Below are 21,740 nucleotides of genomic sequence, written 5' to 3' on the forward strand. Positions count from 1 at the left end.
GTCACTACAATTTTTGTAACTGTCAGTACTTGCAAATTGAATTGGGAGTCTTAAAGTTCATTCTGCTTCTCTGGATTTCTGTTTCATGCATCCACTGTTGCCAACAATGAGGAGTCTGTTGCTATTTAAATGAGGAAGTAGAGTAGACTACAGCTTGCTATTGCATAACTTTAATGAAACCACAGTGGCAGTGGTAAAAACTTATCAGTACATTTAACCAGACACAGATTGGAACACGCTTATGAATTACAGACATGTTGGTTTGCGGTGGGGATTGTGTGGGTTTTTTGTTTTGTTTTTCACAATTCTCTTTTCTGACTTATCACTCTACAAGATTGTTCTATGTAAGAGAGATTAGTGTGAAACAACATATTTGATATTTCACAAATATGAGCTGCAAGTTATCAGTGAGAAGCACAAAGAATAATGTTATGTATTGTTTCTATTTTGCAAATAGTTTTGTTCTACAGTTTAATAAGGAGACATGCCTTTGGCTATATGTATTTAATATAGATGCTGAGAGCTCTGGAGCATGTTGTATTTCATAAGGAATAAAGGCTACAGTAGATGACCAAAAATAATGGGTGATGAGAGCCAGTATGTTACCAAGTCAGTGAATTTTTAGATTAAGGACTGCAAAAAAAGATTTGAGTAAAAGATATACAGCAGAATTTAGGGATCTGAGGGAAGCTACCAACATAGTTTTCAGTTTACATTAAAATGAGCAAGCTGATATGAATGCTATGAGAAATACCCTGCTATTTGCCTTAGGATAATTTACCTAGGCATCCTTGCCTCCAGTGAGGTTGGATGCTTCAGTGCAGTTTGTATTCTGGTTAGCACTTAAGGTTTTTCAAATTAAATTTATGGGGATCTAAATGTCTCTTGTGAGCAGGGAGGCCTTCAAAATACAGTAACAGATATTTAAAAAAGCTTTTAATCCTACATTTTATACCTATATTAAGCCACAATACTGTAACAAGAACAACAATGGTAGTCGGTGCAATACAAAAATGAGACAAGTGGTTCAGAAGCACAGCTAGCCTCTATTTGCTCTCTGGTTTCCCTAATGAACTCTCAAAGTACTCTTTGGCTATTCATAATTACTGAAGTGCATTAATCCTTACCACCACATGACTTTAATGGCTGTTAGAAAGCAATGTAAACAAACAGTTAAAATGTCTGCCTAACCTTATGTTGAAAAAATATTAACAGAGAGTAACGCTCTTCCAGTAATTTAGATGATAAAAAGCAGAACATGAAGACAGATTGTCCCCAAGAACAATTTATGTGAATAATTTACAATTTATAGATCGTATGGTTAAATTCAAAGTAGGCTCTTCCTCTGAGGGTTTGTATGTGCGATCATTGTTTTTTCCTCATATTTTTTCTTGAACTGTGGATTATTTGATTTATGGTGGAGGACAAGTAAAATGTTTTTCAGTCAAATCAGGGTAATGCTTCAGACTGTATGTTTTGTAAATTATATTACCAACATCAGCACACCAAGATGAAATTAATACAAATATACATAATTAAATACATATTCTATCATTTCCATCTCTTGATATCTGTGAGAGTCAAACTTCATAGAAAAGTAAAAGTGTGTTTCAGAAGAACACTGATGTATATATTACATTTAATGGCATAGTAGTCTGTTACCCAAAGAAAAAAATTACACATCACCTATCAATAGTTAGCTAAGAGTTAAACAGCTGACAGAGCCCTTTCACCATCTTTATTTATGGTGTCCTTTATTCTTGATGCAAGCCTTGATACAACGTTCATCTATCTCTCCCATGTTAATCCAACAAGCTGGCCCAAAATGCTAAACATTGAAGTATAACACTTGATCTCTCAGGAGATGACTACCTGCATTGGTGTAATCTCATCTGGTAATCAGCTAATTTTACTGGACTTTCTAAAACCTATTGAATGCACCCAGATTTACTTTGAGAGTTATGGATGTAAAGTATAATAGAAATGGTAATTTATAATTAAACCTAGCCTAGATCCGTTCTGAAGGCAAATGTCTTTAGATACTAACTTTTTGGACCCAATAACGGCCATTGTCTTGCTAACTAGGTGTAAATAATGTAGCAATTACAGGGCCACAAATTATCTTCCACTACTTATCCTGTTACAGATTAACACTATTGCTGGCATCTCTCTGGTGCAGTGTTGGCCTTCACTTGACTAGACTAATTGTGTTCTTTCTTTAAGACAGGATGCTTCTCTCTGTATCTAACTCTGAGTATAGTAATATATTTGAAAGTAACTCTGTTTGGGATCCTCTGAAAGGCATGTTATGCAAAAATGATTATATAGAATACAGAATTACTCTTACCATGATCTACCAATTGCAAATCGGAAATAAAATGTCAACCTAAGTTTTATTTTAAAATACCATTAATTTTTCATCACCACTTGCCCAAGAAAAACTTAATTTCCCCTTTGTCCATACTTGCATGTTCATTGTTAATCAGCTCTTCTGTCCCAAAACACACAACCACATCAAGCCCATGTCACTGCATGAAAAGATGAGATTTTGATAGGATGGTGATTCATATTTGATCTAAGAAACCTCAGCCAATTTGTAATTAGAAAAAAAATCCAAATTGGTGTGTCTGGGAATGAATCTGCCTTTTCTAAAGGTAGGTCATGGGCTGTATGCTCCAAGGGATGCATAGCACACCTACTGGGTTCTTCTGATTTCTGAGAGAAACAGCAATGTCAGTTGAGTGTTACACGAAATGGCAGGTCCTAATATAAGTGTATTCCCCAAACTCTTAAAATTGTACCTACATAGAAAGAGAGCACAAGTTTCCCCCATCTGGGTCCTTGGCTAATCAAGAACAGCATTTGGAGGGGATTGAACGCTGTTAATGCCACCATCAGCTTGCTGGTATTCCCCAAAGTCTCATCTTGTCCCCCTGCAAGAGTTCAGGGCTTGGTTTGTGTTGTCTGCAGTATTTAAAAAGACACTGAGTTATTTTCACACCTTGTTCTTTTGGGTAAGGCATCTGTTTTTAAAAACAATCTCTCAGTTAATAAATATGCTAGAAACGTCATGTGTTGTATGTGGGTTTTTTTTCCCCCAAACACTTTATTTATTTGCAATTAACCCTCAGTAACATACTGATAGCAATGTCAAGGTAATTCACAAAACAATAAACATAAAAAAAAATGTAATTTAAGAACTTGACACAGTGCTCTGAAAAAGCTATAAAACAGCTTCAGTTCACCAGCACAGGAATTAAGTAATTTATCCTACATATGCTTGTTGACATTTATAATGTCTAATTTATAAAGCAGCTTAAGCGTAGCCACAAAAGTGAGGGAAGAAATACAAATTCTGAATCTGTAGACTCGGACAACAAATCCTCATCTAAACTATGGTGATAATCCTTTATTGTATCTCCCTTTTTTCTTTAGTTTTTCAGTCAAGAGCAATTTAAATCATCACATTCAAAGAAAATATACTTTCTTCTCAATGATCATCTGCAATTTAGCAGGGAACAGCACTGATACAATACCCTCTGACATGAATCTTACATCTGGATGTAATCTGACCTGTGGATCTACAAATACTAGTTTCTTCCTCCCTTTTGTTTTTGCTGTATTGAGATTTACTTTGAAGGTTTTCCCCTAAGTCTTTCAAATTACTTTTACACTTCCAGATTGCTCCCTTGATTATCTTTAGATGGTAAAGTTATAATTAAAGTTTGGCAAAGTATAGAAAGGGCAAAGCACAGCCATGCATATAATTTTGAGGCAGTATGGAAAATTTCTGTTTGGGGGGTGGAATGGGGACTTAAATTTTTGTTCTAACATAAGCGCTGCTAATTAACTGGAGAGGATTCAACCTCTCATAGTTCAGGTTGACAAAGAATAGGAATGTTGCAGTATTTAAGATTTTCTTTAAATAGTAGTTTTGTGGTTCAGCAAAAGCGTTATCTTTAACTCCTGTCAGAGTTCTTAATCTGAGTGAGATGTGTTTATGCTGTAGATGAGTGGTCTCCAACCAGTAGAACACAAATTAGGAAATTATTTGAATCCATGTGAACTTTATTCTTTCTAATTTGAATAAACACATGTGTGACAGTGTTCAGTTGGTGGCATTTTGTGTATGGTGCATGAAAGTGGCCGTGCACAGCCAGGTAGTCATGGTGGTAAAACTGGATTCAATAATGAATTAAATAACAAGCTGTGATTGATTGCAAGATTATATTACTCACTGTTCGCAAGCACTCTGAAAAATTATAGACTTGGCACATTAGAGAAATAAAAGTAATAACTGTTAACCTCATTTGAATACAGAGGCCTTTGGCATTGTTTGTTTTAAAGCCACTCAATGGATATGATGTAGCATTCTGCATACTAGGATGGGATGGTTGAGCAAAAATAGAGCTTTCCAATCTATCAGAGATCAGAATATTTCTGGAATAAAAAAATTAGAAACACAAGCTTTCAGAAAAGGAGTATTGGCTTGACTTCACATTCTTAACTGTGACAGATTGAATCAACAGACTAATGCTGATGATATTTGATGTGGAGTAGAATTAATTTGAAGGAAATATACAAAAACATAAACCTTTCTCTGTGAAGGCTAGGTTCGGCAGATTTCTCCAGCCAGACGCTTGATATTCAACTGCCGTGGTCTTTTTGCGAGAGCAAAGAGCAGGCTGCCTTTGAGTGTGAGAGACTGACTTAGAAATAAGATGATGTGGTGGTGATGGTGGTGTAACATAACTAGTCTGTGCTCATGTGTGTACACCTTCAAAAGGACACTCAAGTTGTAAAAGTTAAAAAATAGGGATAAGAAAATCAAAAACCCAAGCTGTCTGTACAAAGTTGTGAATGAAAATCTGGACAGACTTCAGAAAGCTATAATAAACATTTTATAAGATGGTCATATTCTCCATCGGTTAATCCTGAGGGAATTCTGTGCCAAAAAAAAATTCTGTGCACAATGTTTTAAAATGCTGCAAATTATATTTGTCAATAAATCAATTTGGAGGCTCCAGCATGGAAGTGGGGAGCACAGGCCACTGGCTGCATGGAGGAGGAAAATCACCCTGCAGCCCCTCCCCCTCCAAGACACTGACCTCGGCAGTGAGGCTGACACAGCGCAGGGGTCGGGCCTACCCCAGAAACACCCTCAGGCCCCACCCCTCCACACCAGGTGTGGGCATGCAGGCTCAGCTCAGCAGAATGCAAGTGTGGAGGGGATCCACCTGTGGAATGGGAGGGTTCTGGATGGGGCAATCTGGGGGTGTGCGGCTCAGTGGGGGGTCTGGGTGTAGGGGGGATCTGAATGCACAGGGGTTCATTCTAGGGTTTCAGATACAGGAGCAATGGGATGCTTCAAGGAGTTCCTGATGAAGGTGGTTGGGGCTTGGCAGCAGGGCTGGGTGTGGGGGGGCTCAACAGGGAGGTCCAGGTCCTGGGAGAGTGGGGCTTGGTTGGGGTGGAGCTCAATAGGTTGGTCTAGATGGGGGTGGGTGGGTCACACCCTCTGGGTGCAGGACAGGTAGGGCTCAGCGGGGTGGGGGCTCAAGTGGGAGAGTTTAGTGGGAAGTGGTCTGGGTGCAGGGGTGGGGGTCCAGATGCAGGGGGATAGGGCTCAGCAGGGTGGAGGGTCCAGGTGCAGCAGGGTGGCTTGGCAGTGGGGTCTGGGTGCAGGGCAGGAGACTCCGCAGGATGGGTGTTCAGATGGGCGGGGGCAAATAGGGGTGCGCTCTGGGTGTAGGGAGGCGTTCAGGCTCAGTGGGGGGGCCAGGTATGGGGGCATCCAGATGCACAGGGGTTGGGTGGACGGGGGAGCAGCTCCATGTACAGTGACCCCATTCCCTGTAGCTGAGGAGTGATGGGGGTAAGGGGTAAGCTGGTTGTTTGTGCAGCTGCGGGAGATTTCTGGGGGTGGGTCTGATCCAGCCCCAGCCGCTCCTTGCAGGAGAAGAGGAAGTCCCATCCTCCCTCAATCCCAGCCAACCAGGCCTAGCAGCTGAGCCCTGTGCAGGGTAGGAGCCACCAGCCAGGGCAGACGCACCTGCGCTGCTGGGGAGGGGCATGTGACTGCTCTTGCAGCTTCCATTTGCTTCCTTGTCAGTCATTTTTTTTGCTGGGAAGTAAAGAAATTTGAGGGGGGACATGAATTCTACACACGCACAGTGGTGCAGAATTCCCCCATGAATAATCTGTGGAGGGAAAGGTGCTGGGCGGAGAACTGGGTATACACCTGAAAAGCACTGGAGACCTGCAAGATGATATTTTCCAGTTTCACATGTCAAACTCTCTGCCATGCAGCTTTTTATTAAATCCACAAATTTGTTGTTTAGCCAGTTAGTGGCCCATATTTCTGATCTCCATAGTTACCATAGTCAAATTTATTTTAAAATAAATTATATATCCAGTCATTAGTATCCCTGATCAATTTTCTCTCTCAGAATGCACTCAGTATTTAAATGATAGGAGCCAAAACCACTGCGAGATTACAGCAGAGCTGAATTCTTAACATTATTTTGGAGAACTAGACCCTAACACTGTAGTCATACACTATTTTAGGTTTTCGTAGAGGAAGCTGGTTCTATTTGTTTTAATTCATTGCTTTGCTATTATGTATACTTGCAGACTTGAAATTATAAGATGGTGTAAGTAAAATAAGCAAATTTAAAGATTGTACATTACATTTTAAATGTGTACATTATATCACATTTTAATCTCCTGTGTAAATATGATTAGAAATAAGCACAGGACGTTATTCTTTGTCATCTGACAATCAGGAAGTGATCTTTCACACGTTAGTTTGAGTGGTGAAATTCCCACGCCAAAAGGTTTAAGATAAAGTTAAAGCATGAGATTCTGTTCTGTACCTTATAGAGGTGCAGCACGGAACTTGTAGCCCAGGGTAGGAGGTGAGGCTATGGTGGCTTTAAGCCCCCTTTGCTCACCTCAGATTGTGGGCTGCTCTGGGGGTTGGAGAGGTCCCCTGCCATGTAACTTCAACAGCCCTGAGTACTTATCCAAGTTAGGACAGTGTCTCTAGTGAACATCCATAGTGCTGCAGTCTTGCTCCCAGCACACACTTTTTGCCAAGATTTGAAAGGGATTCCCTCAGTGTGTCTTTTGCAGTTCTGGGGGAATCTTCAGCCAAATGTGGGGCTTTTCTACCTAGCTTAAAGGGACCGGAGCAGGGGTGAGGCTCTCCTCCAAGTTCACGGGCATATGACTCCATATTAACTTTCAAGGACATTAGATGGAGGGCAAAAAGTTAGAAACCCAGGAGGTATAGAGGTATGGTTGCTCTACCATTGCTCCATAATTAGTAGGTTAATAATTAGCTCTTTTGAGAGAGAGCAAGAGGAAAACTATAAAATATGCATTAGTCTATGCTAATACACAGAGGCTTGCCTATACTGTGGAAATCATCTGTTGTTAAAAATGGGTATTAGCGGTGGGTTCAGCAGAACTAGTGCTAGGAACTGCTTAGCTGCAAGTATAGACAAGGATAGAACATGTTTGGTGTCTTCAAAAAACATGCTCTGCCTTTGTCTAAACTTGCACCTAAGTTTGTGTTCAGCACTGCTTCAACTGCACCAGTAGCTGACTCCAGTTAACAGGTAATATTTGTGGAGCAGAGATGGTTAGAGATAATTTTGTTCAAATAAGGAATGGCAGTTGTAGTTTTTAAAGGAGAGATTAGCAGCTTGGTTGCCATGTATTTTTTTGTCCGAATGTTATCTTGTGCCATATAAGGATATTAGTTCAAATAAAAGCAGCTTGCTCATCACAGGAGCAGATGTGTGCACAGATAAGGTGAATAGATCTTTGTGTGTATTTGTATAAAATAGGATTGAGAGATTACATGCCCAAATGCATCCCTGCATTTCCATTATGAAAATGTCCGATGAACAATGTGGAGTTCAGTGTATTGGAAAGGAATATCTAATTTTGTGGTGTTTTTTTTTTTTTTGCAAAGTAATACCAAGTGTTGTGGTCTAAACCAACCATTCTTGCATTTTCCTTTTAAAGGAGTATTGTCCACTTCAAAATGGTATGTTGAGAACACTTCATTAACCTTAATATCATTAATTATTGCAAAAAGTAAATAAAAAGCAGCAGTTAGGAACAAGTAAAAACTTTACTAAAATATTTCTACTAATCAGTGGTAGTAGAAATATAAGTAGAATTTTAAAGATGTAGTTTACTTGTTATATCTTTGCTCTTTGCTTACTTTTTGCAAGTCTCCCAACTTGGACAATGAAACTCAATGGAGTCTGTTTCCCTTCTAAGTTCTTAGTGTTGAAATGTTATATTTTAAAATTTATATTAAAAACATAATACTGTTTATTAAAATCATACATTACAAACCTTTCAGTATTCATAATTTTTTTTAATGTTAGATCCATAGATATTAAGGTCAGAAGGGACCATTATGATCATCTAGTCCGACCTCCTGCACAACCCAGGCCACAGAATCTCACTCACCCACTCCTGCGAAAAACTTCTCACCTATGTCTGAGCTATTGAAGTCCTCAAATTGTGGTTTAAAGACTTCAGAGAATCCTCCAGCATATGACTCGTGCCCCATGCTACAGAGGAAGGTGAAAAACCTCCAGGGCCTCTTCCAGTCTGCCCTGGAGGAAAATTGCTTCCCGACCCCAAATATGGCGATCAGCTAAACCCTGAGCCTATGAGCAAGATTCACCGGCCAGACACCCAGAAAAGAATTCTCTTTAGTAACTCAGATCCCACCCCATCTAACATCCCATGACAGACCATTGGGCCTATTTACCATGAATAGTTAAAGATCAATTAATTGCCAAAATCATGTTATCCCATCATACCATCTCCTCCATAAACTTATCTAGTCTAATCTTAAAGCCAGATAGGTCTCTTGCACCCACTGCTTCCCTTGGAAGGCTATTTCAAAACTTCAGTCCTCTGATGGTTAGAAACCTTCATCTAATTTCAAGTCTAAACTTCCCAATGACCAGTTTATATCCATTTCTTCTTGTGTCCACATTGGTACTGAGCTTAAATAATTCCTCTCCCTCCATGGTATTTATCCCTCTGATATATTTATAGAGAGCAATCATATCTCCCCTCAACCTTCTTTTGGTTAGGCTAAACAAGCCAAGCTCCTTGAGTGAAGTGAGCTGTAGCTCACGAAAGCTTATGCTCAAATAAATTGGTTAGTCTCTAAGGTGCCACAAATACTCTTTTTGTTTTTGCGAATACAGACTAACACGGCTGTTACTCTGAAACCTTTCATAAGACAGGTTTTCTATTCCTCGGTTCATCCTAGTAGCCCTTCTCTGTACCTGTTCCAGTTTGAATTCGTCCTTCTTAAACATGGGAGACCAGAACTGCACACAGTATTCCAGGTGAGATCTCACCAGTGCCTTGTATAATGGTACTAAAACCTCCTTATCTCTACTGGAATTACCTCGCCTGATGCTTCCCAAGACCACATTAGCTTTTTTCACGGCCATATCACATTGGCGGCTCACAGTCATCCTATGATCAACCAATACTCCAAGGTCCTTCTCCTCCTCGTTACTTCTAATTGATCCGTCCCCAGCTTATAACTAAAATTCTTGTTATTAATCCCTAAATGTCTAACCTTACACTTCTCACTGTTAAATGCATATGTCTAAGATTTCTTCTCAATTTCAAAGCAAGCATATTGGCTGTAACCGTTTTAAGTGCAGCTACCTGAGAGAGTTAGTTTGCTCACATTTGGCTGTCATGCTACTTAAAAATAGATACGATCAGTCAATTAAAATTAGTGTTTCTTCCAGGACTTTTTCTCTAAAATTCATTAAAACTAAAAACATGCAGAACAGTAAGAGACTTAATAGCAAAGATCTAACCTTGCCATACACAAACCGATGAAAAATAGTTCCATTGATGATGATTGAAATATACAGATGGGCAAAATAAGAAAAATGCTGCTTGAGAATCTATTAGTGTTTGATTTAAGGATATTTACTTTGCATATTTTGACATGTGATGTTGATAATTTAACTTTTTGAATCTCAATCTCTAGTGTTGTTAAATAGTTATTGTCTGACCCCACCCCATAATTATGCACAACTGAAATTTTAAAGTTGATAAATTGAAATAACTGCTTAAAAATAAACCAATATTATTCACTGATATTAAAAAAAATCAAATTCTGCCTGGCGTAGTAGTATACAGTAAATATTCTCAGTGTGTTTTTCTTGGATATCATTCTCCAGTCCTGCAGGAATTCTTAGTTGAGCTTAAGAGGAAAAAAGTGACAAGTTCAGAGTTTTTTCTTTTAATTGAATGGTATCATGCCTTTGTTGATGTTGTAGATTAGCAGCTAAAATTGCATTAAATATACATGAAAGGTGGTGTCACTTATCTTATGTCAAGAAAATATAATTGAAAACTTCGGCATATCTGGTTGGTAGCTAATTATGTAATTTGTCCTTAAAAAAATATAATCAAAAAACTGTTAATACCCAGAACATGTACAGCCAACATCCCTTTCAAGCCTCCGTGCTTCATTAGTTTTAATCCAATTAGCCAAGTGTTAGGCTGTGGGGGATTTGTACTATGATACAGAATAAGGTATTTTCTAGTTTATCTGTTCTAATTCATGCCAGCTCAGTAATGATTGTAGGGTAAATGTTACTGCATGAGGACTGGGCTATCTAAATGAGTTGTTTTCATACATGGCTTGTTCACATGGTGCTTTAGAGGGGTGTACATTTTATTCCTAGCTAGTGTGGTGTTCACTAACTAGCCTATGTGAATCCTGCTTATGCATGCTTTAGTGTTCCCCAGTGAGTAGTGAGCATTAATATAGTACTGTGTGAAGGAAGGCTACATTAATGTGCACTAAAGAATTTTTAGTGCGCGCCAGCAGGGTCCACACAGGCTAATTAGCATATGACACGCTAATGCAGACTTAAATTTACATCCCTGTGGTGCAGACTAAAGAACTGTGTCTACAAGCCTTCAGTCATTTTCCTAGTGCACTGGGTATCATATTACAAAGCTTACCATTGCTATTCTCTCTCTTGTGCACAGATTCAATTTGAAGGCTATAGACTGTGTGGACATAGAGATTTAGGTGGCCTTTCCAGATTAGAATTCAGAATCATGATTGGGGCAGTGTGGGGAATCTTGCACTGCTGTTGCCTGTACTGTGCCTGTCCAGGGGTGTACTATATGGAGGATATCAGTTCAGTGTCTTTCATAATTATTAAGGGCTGAGCCCATGACTCTGTGACATGGCAGTGAGAGGCAGAGAAGCCTCTGACTCCCACATACGGGAGCTTCATGCCAGGCAAACTAATCTGGTGACAGAAAGGACTGCTATAAATCTGCTCTGTTGCCTACGGTCTGGACCTTTGTAACCCATGAAGGGGGGCAGTGAACTCATGCAAATTAATTTCTCCCTACCAAGCCTTTAAATTGCCCTTTTAAGACCTCTCAGAGACTACTGTAGTTCTGATGTTGCAGTAATTCCTATGGAGCTGCCACAGAGGGCAGTGTTCTCTTCTGGGCTAAGGGACTTGGCCATTTTCCCTCCATTTCCTGGTTGCGTAGGGTTGTATTGGAGACCTGCAGCCCAGCTGCCAACTCCACTTCAGAGCTGTCAGCCTATTGTTCTGTTTGGGCTTGTGCAGCTTCTTACAAGATTTCTGTGGCTGCTGGTAAACAATAGAATAGTCATTCACAGAGACTTGAAGGTGTAGTCAGATTCCACACACCTGAACAGAGTTCAGTTGGCCCATAGCTGCTAATGTTCTGTCTCCCATGTGATGACTGCTCAAGCTCCGTTCACGTAAATGGGAAAAGAACTGCCTTCCTCCAAATTCGACAAGAATGTATTGCCGCCCCCAATGTCTTCAGTGTCATCCTAGGTTACCTGCTTGACCACACCTTGGGCAAATGCATTTTAGGCATATGTCTTGAGGATGAGAACCTCACTGTTGCTGACTTTGCTGGCAACGTAGTGCTAGTTATCAAATCAATGGTATAGCTAGTTGTGGCGCTTAGTCCTGGAACCATCAGCGGCAAAAGTCAGCCTGAAAATAAATTGGGGGTAAAACCAAAATTTTTCAGATCAGCAATTTCAAACACATAGCAGGCACTAGCTTCTTAGCAGGTGATAAACACCCTGATAAATAGAGAGGTGTAGCTGAGGACATATTGGTGGTCAGTATTTAGACCTATGGGACTGAAATATAGCCTCTCGCTGTCAAGATTGAAAAGAAGTTGGACACCATTTAGATGAAGCATCTCTGAATGATCAAAAACATCAATTCACATCAAATGACAAGATCTGTTTCTAATTAAATAGGTCCCAGTCTCAAATGGCTGTCCAACACTCTCTAAGGTGCTATGGTTATCTGCTCCGAATGCCTACCAAGTTCCTTGTGAGAACCATCTTCGACTTTGACTAAGTGAAAGTAGGATGGAAGAGACCCCTCCTGCCCGAAGACCTAAAAACACAATGGTTGGACAGCATTGACAGAGACCAGGCATCCTATCCTGTAACCCGCCAGATTTGGCTCAGGGCAGAACATAACATATTCAGTGGCCTCTAAACTGTCCAAGAGACAGCATGATAACTAACCATAGCCATTACACAGCTGACCCTGAAGAGGAAAGTACTCCCTTAAGATTTCAGTTCCACAGCTGCAGAACCATTCTGAAGCACAGAACTTCTGTTTTGCATCTAAATATGAACAAGAATAAGACTGAGCTTGTCATAGTTATGTTTGCATTAGCATAACCTAAAAACTTTTTTCCTTAAACAGGAGTGTGACATACCTGGGCTATACTCCAGACTAATGATTAGCTATGTCACCCCTACCCTGTAACATGGGGTGCCCTTTACAATGCCTTGCTGCTGTAGCCTCCAACCTGGACTGTTCACAAACAGCCTCCAGCATGTAAATCTTATGTTTGTGTGCTGCAGCCAGCTAGCCACACCTTAGCTTTTACTAGCCTTGGTTATGCTGCAGGGTAACCCCAACACACACCCAGTCCCAGATCTTCCCCCAGAAATGTGTGTCCTGTAGTGCCCAACCATTTTCTCGACAGTACAAATATATTAAGTCCAATTATTCCTTTAGGGGAATAATATGCCAGCTCATTATTTTAAATAGTTATCCAGACACTTCATCTTAAACACACTAGATTAGATAAAACAAGTGTATTAACTACAAAGAGAGATTTTTATGTGAGTACAATTAATGAGTCATAATCAGAAATGCTTACTGATGCTTAATTTAACAAACTCTGTTAGATTCAAAGCAAAATTTTCTCACCACATGCTTTCAGTAGTCATAGAATATCAGGGTTAGAAGGGACCTCAGAAGTCCAACCCCCTGCTCAAAGCAGGACCAATCCCCGACTAAATCATCCCATCCAGGGCTTTGTCAAGCCTGACCTTAAAAACCTCAAAGGAAGGAGATTCCACCACCTCCCTCGGTAACCCATTCCAGTGGTTCACCACCCTCCTAGTGAAAATTTTTTTCCTAATATCGAACTTAAACCTCCCCCACTGCAACTTGAGACCATTACTCCTTGTTCTGTCATCTGGTACCACTGAGAACGGTCTAGATCCATCCTCTTTGGAAGCTACTTTCAGGTAGTTGAGAGCAGCTATCAAATCCCCCCTCATTCTTCTCTTCTGCAGACTAAACAATCCCAGTTCCCTCAGCCTCTCTTGATAAGTCATGTGTTCCAGTCCCCTAATCATTTTTGTTGCCGTCTGCTGGACGCTTTCCAATTTTTCCACATCCTTCTTGTAGTGTGGGGCCCAAAACTGGACACAGTACTCCAGATGAGGCCTCACCAGTGTTGAATAGAGGGAAACGATCACATCCCTCGATCTGCTAGCAATGCCCCTATTGATTCTTGTTGAAGGCTAAATCCATTTAATCTGTGGGCTTTTGTGTGATCCACACAGAGAGCAGCCTTATTTTTATTTTTTTTAAATGAGACTACATATAAATATATAACCAGTTTTAGAAGTTACTGGGTGGGGGAGTGAATTTGTGCAGTTTTAGAAGTTTACTTTTTATTGAAACTCATTTTTGTGTCAATATTTGGAGTTTAAAGGAAAAATTCAGCAATCAGTTAATCTTAGCTAAGTAAATATTTATTGAAGATTACTTTTAAAAGTGAGTGTTCAAGATGGTTTATGGCTGTCAGTGTTTTTGTTTTTCTTATTTGATGCTTCCATATTGTTTAACAGTAAACAGAAGTTACCTTTAAAAGGCAAGCTAATTGTATTCCCTGCACGCATAAGGCTGATACATTCTCTTTATCATTAAGAGGAAATTAAAAAAACCTTCCATTTAAAGTGCAATGCATAGAATCTGGAAATAACGAGGAGTGGACATGAATTCATGAGGAAAATATACATTTCAAACTGCTTGTTAACAGATTGTTTTATGCCATCATGGGAATGTGCTGCTTTTCTCTTAGGGTTATAAATTATTCAAGTAATGTTATATCTATTGTCTAAATTTACAAATATAAAATACATTATTTTATCGATGCCCCTTTTCCTCCACCCAAACTAGCTCTGGCTTGATTTCATAATACTAATTTAAATACTTTTGAATGGCTGTAAAGGTACTGTTTATAGAGCACAAATTTGTCAAAGGTGTTTGTCTTAATGAGAACAAACATATTCTCAAAGGATTTCCCTACATTGTAGCAGAAGATTGATAGTTGTCTTGGAGGTTTCTTTTCAGTGAGTTAGAAAGTTTTCGAATCTAAATTCATCTGAGTGGAGCTGTCATTCTATCTTTTTTTCATCAGAATAAGAACTGACAGGATATATTGCATTTAATCTTCCACGTTTCCAAGGGCTCAGTTCAGTACAACCGAGTGGGGGGGGGAAGAAATATGTCAGCAGTATCCCTTAAAGCATCATGAAAATTAATTTGTAGAATAGAATTCTGTGTCAAAAAACAGCTAATTCTACAAGTCACTTTGCTCAACTAATAGATATCTGTAATGACCAAAAGAGAGCTGTATCTTCAAAGGCTGAAATTAGTGTGAAGTGAGCAAGCAAAACCCTGCCTGCACATGTTTATACAGTTTTTAATGGAAACGTTCAAAGGTATCTATTGGGCAGTTTTAGTAACAGTGCTTCTCATCTTAATTGTATGCTAATAAATGCTGTGTAGAGGTGATTAATACATCTGAGAAATCCTTTTTTACTGTGCATGAGTCTGTATTCAGGGTACTGCAATACCCTCCTTCCCCCACCCCCAAAAAGGTCAGGGTTATTTACAAGAATGATGCATTCAGATCAGTCCTGGGCAAAGCTTTTCACCTCATTTCATTTAGCCTTATTTGGAGTTTAGGTCCAAAATTGAACCTCAAAACTCAGGATGCCTCCATGTGCCATTATCACCACCACGCCCCATTCCCCAAAAGAAGAAGTCTAGCTTCCTAGTGAGATAACAGGCAGTGATGCACCAGCAGTGTTTCTGGGGAAAGGTGTTTTGGTCCTACTGGTATAAGATCAAGGCACAAATAAGGTAACACAACCCACTCCACTTCCCTTAAGGTTTTTATTTTGAGATTTGAGGTGAGCCTATCTTGTCGTCCTCCTTGAAAAAAGGTAAGGAAGAGGAGTTAAAAGGTTACCAACATCTCATGTACAGACTCCATCATATCAAAGGATCTGGACTTCAGAGAACTTCTGAAGCTTCTTTCCAAAGGAAGAATACATTGAATTTCTCAAAAAAAATTATACTAATTTCATTGCTCTGGATCTCTGACAGGCTTACAAGCTCATATCCTGGTCTGTTCATATCTATATGTTTTTGGAATGTACAGTTCAGAATATTGTTTTTCAAAGTGTACTTGTTGCAGTATACTACATCTCTCTACTCTTGAAGGTATAGTGGGCACTCTGAATAAATGTCTCTTTTCCTTTTTGCTGATAGATAAATATTAATTGAACTAGAGTTATTCACCATTTTATGTGTTGTGGACACATGCACAGGCCAGTATTACGCTACCTAATGGTTAAAAAAGTGGGGGGCTCTTAATTTAAGAGAAACCCACTGTACATGTTCATCTGTCTTGATTATTGATGAGAGAGTACACATTACCACCAGGGATATGGCATCTCTAAGGTTCTTTATTTCTAATACATTGAAGCCCAGACATACTGAAGCGCACACAGCTTTATCCTTTGCTGGTGTGGCCATCTGAGGGTAATCTATATGGACTCAAATTCCTTCTTGGCAAGAGAAGTGGACCTCAGAACCAAATACTTTTGATTATGGATGTATCACAGTTGATGTGTAGGAGCTTCCTTGGTGAGCTTTCACACCCAGGAACATGATTCTTTGAGGAATCTAGGATGCATTTCAACCTCCTATAAAGACTGTGCTTAATTCTTTGGAGACTCAAAAATTTGCAGTCTAGCAGTATTAATCCAAACAGACAAAACAAGCAGTTGGCTATTACATGAAAGAGGAACATGGTCAACCCTCTTGTGGGGAAGCACACAAATTTATAAATTGGCCAATATGCAGAAAGACGCCTCTTGACATCTCCATGCCTTGCTAGAAAATATAACTCTCTTGTAGACGGAGAATCTCTTGAAGGTATTCCCAGCTGTTCTCCGTAAACAAGAAACTGTCAAAGCAGGTTTTTCCTTGACTTGGGAAATCAAGGTGGATTACTTCCCCACAAAAAGGAGCTGCCTGTCTTGTGCACAGGAGAAAAAACATACAGTGGCAGTTTGCATGTTCTCCCTTTGGCTAACGAGTAGGGACAGTTCATGCATGCCTACCTTCTAATGACAGTTATAGAAAGGACCCCTCGCAAAGCTTAGAAGAGTTTCAGAGTTCAGTGATACTATTAATGGCCAAAGAATGTGAAGATTCTCCTTCTGCTGAATATAGCCATAGCCAGTCCCAAAAGACTTCTAGCCTTGCCAATCCTGAAAATTCAGTTCCAAGGTAGTTCTCTCCATCCCAAACTTGGTGTTCTTGCTCAAAAGTACTGCTCCTCCCAACAGGGTGGAAAATGAAAAGTTATAATGGTTTGAGTTGTGCTCTGGTTTTTTGGCTACTCCAAAGGAGTCTACTAAAGGACACTGAAGTGGTGAACTGCTCCTATCTAGTGAATTGTCATTAACAGGCCTTTGCTGTCTCTGTCCAAAGATATTCGCCTTCTGTTTAGTATCCCAGGTTTTATATATAGGATACAAAAAAGTCATTTATTATTTTTAAGGTAGCTTTTGTTTGGGGGGATTGGTTGAGTCTTCTCTTTACAGCTATTTGCTCCGTTTGATTCAGTCACGTTTTTGGGTTTGGGTTCTCATGAAGAAGTTAACTTATCTTACTCCTCATGCTATCTCATGCATGTACTGTACATTATATGAGAACTGAGCTAAGGAGACTGACAAGGGTTTAGTGTTTGAGTGTTAAATTGAACTACCTCATCAAAATCTTACGAGTTTTTGGACAAAAATGGCAAAATCTGACCTTTCAAGGTTTCCATCATCATTCTTTAAGCTGTACCTGAATAAGATCAGGAAAACAGGCCCATTTCATTTTACGAACAGAAGTAGAACTGAAGATGCAGGTTTGCAATCCCCTCTCAGAAATTTTAAAGGGGAGCATCCTTTTGGGGCTTATTTCTAATTAGTTTAGACTAGACGTTTACAGGACATTATCAAATACAATAAAACTGTTGGCTTTGCTGGTGTTCTTCATTGTTTTGTAAGGTCTCTAATCTTAGTTCAAATTCTTCTCATTTGCAGTTTTGTTCTTTGCTATTTTTATCTGTATCTATTGCTCTGTATTTCCTATGAGGCACCAGCTAATATAGCAGCATTTCATTTATTTTTGCCTCCTCATTAATATTTTTGCTTTTCAGTTTGAATTTCATTTTGACAAAAAGATAGACCCAAAACTTACCTGGAAAATTTGCCTTAGTAATATTTTATTGCTGGTATTTAAATTATAGGGAAAAGACTTTTTTCCTTCATGACTAGGAAAGGAAGGAAATTAAAACAACTTTTTCAGTTGGTCCTTTAAACTTTGATTTGTTAGTTGCTCAGAAAGTAGGAATAATAAATTAACAGTAGCTAGGTTTACAGTATCAAGGTTTACAGTATAGAATAGTGGTTACAAGACCAAATATTTGTGATCTAGTTCTGTTTGTTAGGAAACAGGTGTTTTTATCTTTTGCCTAAATCTGATAACAGCTTCAAAAACCGTAAGCTGCCTGTTTTCCATTGTTATGGGCAAGTAGATCATGGTGTTCTTGTATTTTCTTTGTCCACGCTTACAGGGGTCACAAGCGTAAACTGGATGAAGATGATGCTGCCAGTGAATCCAGTAAAGAGTCCAGCAACGAAGATGAGGAGGGGAGCAGTTCAGAGGCAGATGAAATGGCAGCAGCACTTGAAGCTGAATTGAATGACTTCATGTGACATTCTTATGAGAGGAGATTTGTAACTGTTTTACTGCTTGTAACAGATCTGATTTCAAATAAGCCCCTTATGTCAGTACTCGAGGTTTTTCCAAAATGTGTGTGTATATTTTGCAAAGCAACACAAGAGGTGACACATTATTTTACAAAATCAGAAATAGATGTTTTTAAGGTGTTTTACTAAAGGAAAATATGCTTTTTTAAAAGGAAAAGTATTAAAGGGGGACTTGGTGTACTATGCCAAAGACGTGTTATGAGCTCTGTAGAACCTTCATATACCACCAGGACAGTAGTAAAAAGGTTTATGATTTAACATACGGTAACTTTTTTTAAATATCTCAAGGTATGGTTTTGGTAACCGGCTTCAAAGGAAAGGAGGCCGCAAAGAGGATGGAATTGCTTGAATAATACAGCAGGAACCTGATGATCTGGTCGTACTTTTTTCCGCAATTAAATACTATCAAATATAAACGAATTTTTAAAATAAACAATTTATATTTGTATAGAAACTGAGAATGTAATATGCAAGCTTTGTGAACTCTGCACTTGACCTACCTGTCACTGGCTTCTAAGAGAATACAAAATGACTGAATTTCATGCTCTTAAGTTACTTTGTGGACTAGCGGGCTCTTTAGGGAGACCACTTAAATTTTTAACTTTGCTTCTCTGTAACCTGGAATTTTAGCACAGCATACTGTGTGATCCTGTACTGCCATAAGGAGCTTATTCACCCATTTGTGTTCTTGGAAGAAATGCGTGCTGCTTTATTCTAGATAGGATTTTATTTCTTTGGGAGATCTGATGTAAAGTTTTTGTATATTCTATTTCATATTTGACCCACAAAACAGATTTTCTTTCATTTAATAAAAATCCATTTTGTAAATTCTGTTTTCATTTCATGGGTTGCAAAAATCAATGACTATATTTCACCTGCTTCCATCACACAAGAAACTACTCACCTTTGCATTATTCTCTGTGAAAATTGTGAATATCCTCTGAAGCAACAGCAAAACTTTAGTTTTTTGATAGATACTCAAATGTCCAAGTTTACAGTGTGCTTGTTATCCAAGCTAACATAGAACAGTTACAAAATAATTTGACCAGAAGATCTGTATTTTGATTATCTAAAAGAGCATTCTTTTTATTACTTTTTTCAAATATTTTCAGTATTTTTATAAAGATGCATAAATACTGTATAAAATTACGCACGTTGTGGAAAAGATTCAGATAATATAAATATTTACTGCCATTAAAATATAGAAGGCCCAAGCATGTTGAATAGTATTTGCAGAGAGGGAAAGAGCTAAAATGCTAAAGCTAATTTTTTCTGATGTCAGATGAAACACATTTCTTCCCATATTAAAATTATATATATAGTGGATGTTTAAAACACACCGTGGGTCATTGGTGGGAACTGTGTTAGTATGAAATAACATTTTGATTCTTCTGTTCATTTTTAGGTCCCTTACTGCTATTGGGTTTCAGACTGAGAAGTGTATTGATACTTATCAGACTAGTAAACCAAATCAGTTCTGACTTCTAATGTATATGGCTTGGGTTTCGGTCTTTAAATTTTTAAATACTGAGTATGTAACTGAATTGATATATTAGGTCATTGTGAAGGGAGAATTGTGCTGATTAATTATACACATATTGATTTTGCATCAGCTCCAGAGCAGATTGCCAGTTTGTTCTTACGGATTAAGCATCACTTAAGAGTTAAGCATTGCTTAAGAGTTTGCTGTAGTGTGGTTGCTGCAGCACGGGAGTGAAATCTCCATTACCATGCATTGTTCTGCCATGCTTCTACAGCAAAGGTAACGTCACTGAAGGGACTGAAGAGGTAGGAAAGTGGCACTAGAAAAGATCTACTTGAAACACAGTTCAGGGCTATTTTAATAAAAACTAAGAATTCCTTCCCTCACCCCCCCCCCCCCCGCCTCATTTTTTTTAAAAGCTGTCTCCCTGCATTTTGGGAGCTACATTTTCTTCAGATTAGGAACCTCCACTCTTGATTTCCATCCTTTTTCTGAACTAAGTAATATATCTGGGAAATATTTCCCCATCTTATCACCACCAAATATTGAATTGTTTATGATCCCTTAGAGCAGCAAGGGGATCATAAACAATCTTTTTCATTCTGCAGACAGCTGTTGGAGAGGAAGTGAGAACCTTTCATAGACTTCTCCTTCCAGTCAGCCCCATTTCCCCGTTGCTTGGTTTTCAGAATGTTTAAGTTTGCTGATCTCTAGGGGCCTTAGAACTCTTCATGAGCAAATATCAATGAAGGACATGAGGCTAATCACCAAAATAGAATTTAAAACCTTACCATTCCAGTAAAGCTGAAATTTAGCAGAACTCAATGTTTTTGTTCCATAAAATAATTAAGAAAATGTCTCCTCTATGAGAATAGCACAATTCAAGCTGTTCTGACAGACCCCAGACAGAGTACCCATTGTCTTAGTGATGAGCTAATGTGTAACGAGGGAATTGAGAACATTGATATAATGGCTTTGGATAGGAAATAGATGAATGAAAATAGAATCTGAAGGGAAGTCATCATTAGGTGCTCCAATCAAGCCCACTCTAGCTTTTACCTTTTGAACCATGCCAATATCTGTTCTTTGGGGGAGCACATCAGAGACAAAGTGGGATAGAACCATTTGGGGGATTGCAAGTTCTATTTGCCTTACATTTCCACAGCAAGATGCAAGGACAGTATTCCTAATGGGGAGCACCAAAAAATATTTTTCTTAACCAGGAGTTTTTGTGGAAAACATTTGATTCATTAGTAACTTCTGACCATTTAAAATATCCTCATTCTGAGAAATGGACAATCATACAATCCCTCATACAGCCCAAGCCTAAAATGACCTATCCACTGAAATGCTCTCTGAGTACACTGAATGCTACTCCAAGTCAGATTGTAAAAGGGCATCTAGAAATACTAATTAATCTGTCAACAAAATGAAAAATCAAATAGTCAAAAAGTTTTATGTAGCTTTCATTGTGCAACCTGTGTGGGTACTAGATGAGGTTCTCTTGTGATTAAGCAGAACTTCATCTTTTTAGACTATATCCCCTGTATCTTTATGCCATAAATAGTTACCTTTTGAAACCCAATGGTTTTTCTTAAGGATGGAATGTCGGCTTTACCATTGAATGGCCTCTCAAGTTCAGCAAGTGCCATTAACTCAATGTTGTTGGGGGTTTTGAGATTAGTAGGAGAACTCACAGGTATCACACATTTATAAACTTCAGTTAGATGACTC

General features: G+C 38.9%; 1 protein-coding gene across 1 annotated transcript in view; it reads left to right on the top strand.

Annotated features, from left to right (window-relative positions):
* Window positions 1–19,308, top strand: part of CTDP1 (CTD phosphatase subunit 1) — a 172,754-nt gene extending 153,446 nt beyond the window's left edge. The window contains exon 13 of the mRNA XM_084618248.1: window positions 18,328–19,308. Coding sequence (XP_084474374.1) covers window positions 18,328–18,469 — 142 coding nt within the window. The 3' untranslated portion in view covers window positions 18,470–19,308. The remainder of the gene's footprint in view (window positions 1–18,327) is intronic.
* The last annotated feature ends 2,432 nt before the right edge of the window (window positions 19,309–21,740 follow it).

This window comes from Lepidochelys olivacea (genome assembly GCF_965140295.1).
Source record: "Lepidochelys olivacea isolate rLepOli2 genome assembly, chromosome: 2".
Lineage (NCBI taxonomy): Eukaryota > Metazoa > Chordata > Testudines > Cheloniidae > Lepidochelys > Lepidochelys olivacea.